We start from the raw sequence: 9,482 nt of genomic DNA, 5'->3' as shown, positions 1-9,482 counted from the left end.
ACTGATTTTGGAAAAGGGCAGCAGAAGGTTCTCCTCTAGGGTTCATGATCTCGCCAGCCATAGGGAGATGGCTAAGTTAACAACCAATACTAGGCAGGAATTCCCTCTTACTCTACAGGCCTTAATTCCAATCAGACTGTTTCTACTTACTCCTAAGACATATGTGTCATTGCTGCATCCTTATGGGTATCTTGTCATGCTGGTCATTGTTGTGGGTCATAGGCTTTACAGCTGCAATTGTGGACTGCTTTTCTCTATTGGCAGTTGCAGAGCAACTTTGGGTACTGTGGTAGCTAGTCCTCAAGAAGGAGGCTTCCAGGTCAGTTCCAGTTCAAATTCCACAAGGACTGTGTCCAAAGTGCATGATGTCTTCAGCAATTGGGTTTTCCCTTTAAGTTCTTGGAGGCAGCCAAGGACAATGACAGTATTCTCTATTGTTTTTTCAATCTCTTGGACTCCCTTGAGATTTCCTAGGGTTTCTGTTAGTCTGTGAACCTTGTGGGAGAGATGTACATTATAACCACATTCAACTAATTTCATTTCAACTATGTGTATACATACATACATATTATATATACATATTAAATAAACATAAAATAATATAATTTCCTATTGTATTTTCAAACTCACATATTGTACTTTATTCATTCTCCCTCCATATTTTCCTCCCTCCCACTCTCTAAACACAGCCCCCTAATCCTTTTCTATTTTCCATTCTATAGCACCGGAACCCTGCATCCTTTCCTCTAGACTTAACAGCATGGGTGGAGGTAGGATGGAAACAATGTAATACAGTACTCATGTTATGAAATTCTCAAAAAATATTTATAAAGGAAAAAACTAAAAATTGTATTTGACCCAGAGGAAAAAATCTAAAGCAAAGAAAATAGATGCTCACATACTTTTCATGGTCTTTTATATATCATCAATCATTTAAAATGACATTTTGAAGAGTCTTATATGAAAATTAACATCTGATTTGCATTTCTGAGTTCATATTTAGTTATTTTATTGGACCTTCAGATTAAGAAACTAGCAGGTGACAAATTTTATTATGGGTGAGTGTTGTCTTCATAAAACAAAGAGGAAAGAATGAAGGAGTTTGTAAAACCTAAATTTTACATCTGTGAATAAAATTCTAAATACTGAGGAATGATATTTTTCTCCTAGTAAAGCATGAGGGATTTAAACTTCCTGAACCGATGACGACAGCCTTAATGAATGGGAGTGCTGCTTAGCCCCAAAGAATCCAAGCTGCTGAGTAGTTGCTGTGGAGGGAATTATTTTTAATAACACTTACTGGTAAGAGAAAGGGGAGAAACCTTAGACAGGCACTTAGATGTGACTAAGGCAGGTTTATCTCTGATTCCAAAGCATTGGAGTGGAAGTCACACTGTGACTCAGAGCATTGTGATGGGCCAGCTGTCCACAGGCTCCAATCCAGTGTGTGCTCAAGCGTCCCCATGCCAGACAGAAGACTCACGGGAATGTAACTGCAATGAGTTCACTGGCTTGACACAGTTTCCACATCAGTGGTAGAGAGGACCATGTAGTGGTTTATCTTCAGCACTTTAGCAGGGTTGGCGCTGTGTCCCAGACAGCATGAGCCATGGTGCACAGGTCCATTTGTAATTATGCTGCCTGTATTGCTGAAGGGTAGGACACCAGGGACCGCTATCAAAGAGCTGGTGATTTCTAAGACATCAATCTATTTTATGTTTCAGTGAGCAAGTGATTCACCTGGGCAGAAGCAGCTCCCTTCTTTTAGGACATGTATTCAATGGCCATGTCTCCCTTGTCTTAGGAACATTTGGTGAAATCAGACTAACCCAATAAGATACACAGCATGAAAGTGACGTGTCACACTTATCAAGATGCCATATCACAGATAATAATCCTTTCTTCAGCCAGAGCCACAGTTACTTGCTTATGTCTTTTGCTTGTTACTTTGTAATTTAGCAGCATTAAGAGATGTTCCAAAACGAGAAGACCCTATACCTGGTGATGTAAACATATATCACAATATTTTGTATTAGTGCATTTTTTCAGTTAAATTCTTAAATATTGACAGGAAAAGTATTGTTTCAAAAGAAGAAAAGGAAATAGAAACAAAGGAATTTATGAAAACAAAGGCACTGCACATTATGTTTCTAAATGATTCTATTTCTTTTTTAATCTTTTACATGTGGTTGTACTTAAGACTAGCCATATATGCATAGGATACCCAAATAAATTTTATTCCTGAAAATATCATAGTTATCCAAGACTATAGGTACAAAAAGCACCTTATGTGTGTACTGTAACTAGATCTATTATTAAGTTTAATTTGGTTGGTTTTGCAGTTTTGTGAAATGGTTATATTTGTTTAATAATTCATTTGTGTTTTATCCACACCTCCAGGAAGCTCTCTCAGACTTTCCTGTCAGCATTAGGTATGTTGCCATGATGCTTTGTCTTTTATTTGTCTGAGGTCTTGCATTTTCTCCTGTAAAACTATGCTATACTAGTGGCAGGGATAGATAGGTCTTCTTGGTCTATTTAACATATAGAAAGCAGCTGACAGGTGTTTTAAAGTGTTACACTGCTGGTGTAAATCTATTAATAGATGATGGGACAGTCTAATCAGTCATAAAAAATATTGTGTAACAACTAATTCAATGTAATCATTTATTTCAATGAGTCCTCATTCAGGTCATATCCATGACCTATTTAATGATTTATTTCATGGTTAATAAAGTTAGAGTTGAGTTAGAATATTTGATGTCTGTTCAGTATTATAAATATTATTACATGAACTATGTGGATAAAATACATAAAAGTTTACAATTTTCTTTTTAAAGTTACATTTATTTATTATTGAGTGTGTGTGTGTGTGTGTGTGTGTGTGTGTGTGTGAGTTGTGACAACCCTCCTTCCCCTATGTGGGGCTCAAGAGATGGAACTCAGGTCTCCAGGCTTGGTGCCAGATGCATTTACTGAGCCCAAGTTGGTCTTGATAATTAAATACCAAAAAAGGAAACCACCGGCCTTAGTTATTTCAATATTCGACTCCTGAAAGCCAGAACTGAAAGAGGGTGTATCATTTTATACTGAGAATGGAAAATCAGGAGGCTTGCGAAACGTGATTCGGCTGCTTCCATGGAATATTGTCAGACCAATAGGAGCTGGTGAAGAACTTTTATGGACAGTATAAATAATTTGAGCCTTAGACATCATTACCAGTTGATATTTTCTTCCCTTCGGACCAGCTGTTCAAGAGCATCCCGGAACAGAGCCAGACACAGTTGAGATTTGGCTGGGACCTAACACTGGGGCAGATTTCTCTGCAGCAATGTCGGTGTTAGAAGAAAGCCGGCCATTTGCTCAACAGCTATCTAATGTCTATTTTACAATACTCTCCCTCTTCTGTTTTAAACTTTTTGTGAAGATCAGCCTTGCCATCCTTAGTCATTTCTACATCGTGAAAGGCAACCGAAAGGAAGCCGCAAGGATAGCCGCTGAGTTTTATGGAGTAAGCCAAGGACAAGGTATGTTTATGATAGCAGGCTCCTGTTTCAAGTTGAGTAGAACTATCATTTGATCTGCAATCCAAGAAAACATCACAGGTTCTCTTTATGGGACATTTTGTAAACTTCAGTGGAAGGGAGTTCTTGTAACTTACCTCATTGACTTCATGAAAAAGAAAGTTGCTTTGCAGTGTAAATGTCTGGGCAGAATGAAAATACAGCATTAAGTATAGAGGCCCTCATCTATTAGTAAACATTTAAAAACTTTAAATGTTTCACTTTCCATATCATTGTTTCAGAGAATCATGAAGAGATAATTAGTTTGTTATGTGTCCTTTAGCATGTCTTAGTATTGTGATATTTTAAACACTATATTGGAGTCATGTAGAAATGTGTTGTGTCAGTCCTGGTGATGCAACGTGTACACCCAGCCACTCAGGTGGCTGAGGCAGGATTGTAACCTGAAGGCCTTTCTTCAGTGAGTTCAAGACAAGCTGAAGTAGTTTCCTGAGACCCTGTCTCCCTTGAGAACTGGATTGAGGCAGGGGTGGGGTGGGGGTTACAGCTCAGCAGGAAAGAGCTTGCCTAGAATGTGAAAGGCCATAGTTCTCAGCACTGAAAATGCAATTAAAGTAAAATAATTGTAATTAAAAGTAGAGGATCTCAGAATTACTTTTCATTACAATTTTATAATTTTATTGTTAAATAAGACAACAGTTAATATTTTCAGCATATATTTTTCTAAAAGGATTGAAACAGCTTTGCTTGGATTGTGGAAATCATTCCTTACAAGATGGGATCATGAATTAGCAAATTTGATATTTGTCCAGCCAGGTGCAGCTGTGCTTCTTAGAGTAAATCTGAAATCTGAGATGAAATGAAAACTGGTAATGGTACTACTACTTATAGATTTTAAATTTTGTAAGACCGTTTATTGGAGCAATATTCTAGATAGCAAAAATGATTCATGTGTTGGTTGGGAAAGTGACACTTTAATTTTTTGTAATCTTTCTGTTTATTTCTGGTTTGGGATCAATCAAGATCTGCCCCAACACTGTGTACCTTGATACCTCCAAGGCAATTTAAACATTCAGAATCAAAACGTAGCACCACATAGTTAGAAAATATAGCATTTTTAGAAAGAGCACTTTATGTTTAAACCTATTTTCCTATGTGTTGGGTTTTTTTTTACATAATTCATTTTAAAATCTAGACTACTATTGGTGTGGTGGAATGTTGAATAAAGATGGGGAATTGTCATTGTTTGTGAAGAAGATACTGTTTTCCCTTATGGAGGGTTGCTCTTGTGTAAATGGAGGAACTTGGGTACACAGTCAGTTAGGAAAATCTATGTGCTCCATGAAATTCTCATAGGGAAAATGAACCCTTAGATAAAATAGGCAGTGACCCTGTATCTCCCAGCACTGATTCTGAACTAGCAATTTAAAGCAGCATCTTTACTTTGGTTTTTTTTTTTTTTTTTTTTTTTTTTTTTTTTTTTTTTTTTTGGTTTTTCGAGACAGGGTTTCTCTGTGTAGCCCTGGCTGTCCTGGCACTCACTTTGTAGACCAGGCTGGCCTCGAACTCAGAAATCCGCCTGCCTCTGCCTCCCGAGTGCTGGGATTAAAGGCGTGCGCCACCACGCCCGGCTGCATCTTTACTTTGTAATCCACTATAAATTAAAAGTCATTTGGTGAATGCACTATATGTATACCAAGTACAAACACAAAAATAGATTGTAAAACATACGTCATACTTCCAGACATGAGTAAGAAAACTATGAGGTTATACGACGATAAAATTTATTGTCACAGGAACCTTACAGCTCATTATTTCAGAGTTAGACCTTGTTTCTATCTTATGAGACTTATCTTACATAAAGCAGTGAAATATTGGCTAAAAGGATGAAAGATGTCTGTACCTTGACCAACGTGTCAGAGGAGACCAAGGAGACATCTTTCTGTGTATTTTGGCAAATAGGAGAACCAGTCATCTCCCATTAGACCATGGCATGATCAATCAGACAATTCCTGGGCATATATGAAATGGCTTTCATGTTTCATTGTCTTACAATAGTCCTTTAAAATGTATTAGAACTGTAAGATTTTGTCCCAGATAGTAAGGTGGAAATTTATACTCACTAGTCGAAGCACATTTCCTGCAAACAGAGTTTTGAAAACTTTTGCTATGATTATAACATTTGCTCTATTTAAAAAAACTTCTCCTTTTCAACACCAAATAGAATTTGCTATATATTTATCACAGTAGTACTTAATTTTAAATATTATTCAGGGTAAGCATAATTATATATAGTTTTATTTTAACATTAGGAAAATAAGTCAAATGCCTTAAAATATTCTCTTATTTTATGAAGGTTTTACAATTTTAAATCATAATTATACCACTTCTGATTTTCTTATACTTAATGTTGACTACTCAGGTTTAATTACTGTTGCCTAATCAAGAAGTTTCCTCCTCATTTCTTAGGCTATCACCATCATCCCTCTTTGAATTGAGCTCTTCATTTCCACTCTTGGGGTTTAGTCAGATTGCTCCCCAAAATTTCTGGAGTGCAGTTGCCAAATGCATGAAGTAAGGGTGATAATGTGTAGTTCATGTCTTTCATAATAGTGGAGACATTATTGACAGCATCTTCAATATTTTCAGTGGGAAACAAAAAAACCCTTTTCTTACCTGATTGCTATCTCAAGGCAGCTCATAGTGTTAGATAAATGAAGGCTGTTCTGTCATTATAGCTGTTGTGAGTTGCTAAGCCCTGTTCAGTCAATCTTGAGATGGTCTGATTACAAACCAGAAACCTAATGAGCTAAATGATAGGTGAATTGGCTAAAGACATTTCTTGCATGAGCCCCCAGAGAACTCCAGTAAGCTTCGTGACCCTGCCTTTTCATCTCTGAAGCCTTCTTGACCCCACATCACACTGAAGAGACTTAGTTTTTGCTTAGCTTCTCGACTTTCCCTATCATTGCATCTTTTAAAGACTCTGATTAGAGCCTCTACCTTTCAGAGGACTCCAGTTGGAAATTTGTACTATTCTTTGAGATTGAAAGTCAGACTAATAAGAATTGGAATATATTTTTACTTGTAATATTAAACAGTGAAGAAAATATAATATTGAAGGATATGTTAACTTGGCAAAAATCCTCAAACTCTTGATAAAGATATGAAATACCAATAAATACACCAAGGACATGTTGAGAGCTCTCTCTGGTGTTAAGGGCAATATTTTTCAAGTTTAATCTTAGGATGTAAGCAAATGGAGTCACTTCTTAACATCTGTTTCTTGAGTCCCTATGATAGCAAGATGATAAGGACTGAAAATATGTGGTTCTTTTCCATAACAAAACAAGCACTCTCAGATTCAGTAATGGAAGGGAATTCAGAGAATTAAGGTGCCTTTTCACACTTGAATGTTCAGAAATATTTTCCCAGAGAAGGCAGCTGTTTTCTTGATCTCAGGAAGGACCACAGGCATGAATTTTAGGATGCACAAGAGAGAAAATAGCCCTGGGAAAAGTAAAGAGTTCATGAACTAGAAAAGCAACAAATGAGACTCATATTTTGAAAGAATTTGAATATGAGAAAAAATTTCAGTTTGTTTTGAAGTTAGTATAAAGTCATTAGAGTTTGGGTATGAATGAAGTTGGAAAGATAGAAAAAAATGTAAATAAAACCATAATTTATTATAGATTTACATTGTAGTAATTGTTGAAGTTACCCAGGGGGGACATGTTTGCAATAAGTAGACCAATTTGGACCTTGATAGGAGGATATAAGGAACTACTTAAATTTATAGCTGTGTTTGCATCTGTGTGTGTGTGTGTGTGTGTGTGTGTGTGTGAGAGAGAGAGAGAGAGAGAGAGAGAGAGAGAGAGAGAGAGAGAGAGAGAGAGATTATGACAATGTAACACATTTCTTTGTATGCTAAGTGAAATTTTAGTTGAACAATGATGGAGACCTTGATTAGTTTGAGAGTGACTATGACTATATGACTGGAAAAGAAAACAACAACAACCCCACCCCCCAAATAATATGAGACTGAATGATATTAAGCCTAAAACCCAACCTAGGTGTCCTAGAGTTACATGAGCATGTTGATCAGAGTAGCTCTGAATTGAGCAGCCACACAGGCATTATGCACATCATAAAGCGAATGCTTGGCTGTCTTGTGAGTCTGCTGGGCTATGCACTTCACTATGAACTGTCAAGAGAAATCAGGACTAGCAAAGCTAGAGTCTGGTTTTAGTGTTTGGCTGTGTTTATTTGATGTATAACCCTTCTTCACTTAAAAATTGCCAATTAACTTTCTGATTATGATTTGTTCCCTGCTGCAGCAACTGTCTGGCTTTCTGTCCAGTGTGTTTTAGATTATCCGAGATTTTTAAACACTTTGAGCTAGAATATTTATCTCTTGTTATCAGAGTTCTTTATTTTGAGCTTTTGGAGTTGCAAATGCACCTTTGAAGCAGGAATTGTTTTTGATCCTTCAAGGCCATAGACAAAATTTTGGACTATGGAAAATACCTCGGGGTAACATGTCGCTGTGGGTTTGAAATTATATGGGGACACTGAAGCTCACAAGGAAATCCTTTTGTGGTTGAGATTCTCTGAGGAAGATGCTTGCAGATTTTTCGCTGTGATTTTGAATTCATAAGTTTCTAAACTTAGGTTTGGCCTCATAGTTACCATGTACTTTTTTGTCACACATATGGTTGAGACTTGAAAGCAGGATATAATATGTATATGTTATGCCACCTACAGCCAAATGTTGAAGTGAGTTGTCATTTTGAAAAGATGATGCATACAATATATAAAAAGAAATTAGAATTCTATCTAACAGCATTGAAGTCAAGATGTCATACAAGTGAGGCAAGTGTGGTCCAACTAAACGATAGCCCTAAGCTACTTTATATCTTTTGCTCTGTATTGATAAAGCCCATGCTGTGTTTATAGCCACTTTAGTAGCTAAACTTTACAGTAGCTGTTGGCAATGTCAGAAGTGATATTCATTCTATCATTCCCAAAGAATAGTGGGTTTTGTGCTACTGTGTGATCATTTATGCAATTGCTTATGATAGGAACACTTGCCATCTCAACACTGAATACTTTCATGAGCCAAATATGATGACTTCTTTAGTGACATCCATTATATTAATGCATAAAAAACATCCTGAGCACATTTACTGAATTTAGGTGAAGTAGCTCTATATAGAAAGAACTGAAATCATGACCTGCTCTTCAATGACAAATGATATCACGTTACACTCAAAAGATGAGTTGATTTGTCCAAGCTCCATTATATTTTAGAATGAGAGCACACCTTTTCTAGAAGAGGCTATTGTTCTCTTTTGAATTAAAAAAACAAACAAACAAATTGGGAACAAAGTTCCAAGTTTATAAATGAGTGTGAGATTTTAATATATTTATAATTCCTCCTGCTATCGTTGGTGAGAAATACATTAATTCTAGAGATAAAGAACCCGACTTAGCTCATGATAGCTTTTACAGGATAAATTTTGCCAGGAGTTCTATCTTTTCTCCTTAAAAAATCCGCACTGTTTGTTTTTCTTTGTCCAAAGTTAAAGCTACTATAATAGTCATTCAGATAAAATATACCATGGCCCACAGTCTCCTTAATGTGTGGGAGAGATAAATAACAAAAGAATTAGAGACATTATAAGTGACATTTTACAAAGTCAACCAATTGCTATGGGAATATGGATGGAGAGGACAAAGCTAGGAGTAATCCTGCCTAGAACCCATCAGCTCCGAGCAGTACTAACAGTATTCATGTTCTCTTTCTGAACTGGGCACATGTTTACTTTCATGGTTTCTTCAGAATTTCTAATTCTTCACTTTGGTTCCATATTTCTTGTTCAATTAGCTACTTGTCAATTCTTAATCACGTATCACATACATAAAGATTTACCCAAAATTCATTTCACTGCTTAATAT

The 9,482-nt window shown here is 36.4% G+C and overlaps 1 protein-coding gene across 1 annotated transcript in view; it reads left to right on the top strand.

The window, feature by feature from the left end:
- The first annotated feature begins 3,271 nt into the window (after positions 1-3,271).
- The window catches only part of Asb5 (ankyrin repeat and SOCS box containing 5), a 36,085-nt gene continuing 29,874 nt past the window's right edge, over positions 3,272-9,482 (top strand). Inside the window, exon 1 of the mRNA XM_021170729.2 lies at positions 3,272-3,527. Coding sequence (XP_021026388.1) covers positions 3,332-3,527 — 196 coding nt within the window. The 5' untranslated portion in view covers positions 3,272-3,331. The remainder of the gene's footprint in view (positions 3,528-9,482) is intronic.

This window comes from Mus caroli, unplaced genomic scaffold (genome assembly GCF_978045245.1).
Source record: "Mus caroli unplaced genomic scaffold, Mus_caroli_1 scaffold_10, whole genome shotgun sequence".
NCBI classification, from domain to species: Eukaryota; Metazoa; Chordata; class Mammalia; order Rodentia; family Muridae; genus Mus; species Mus caroli.
Note: the sequence above shows the minus strand (reverse complement) of the source record. Positions and strands in the feature narration are given on the sequence as shown.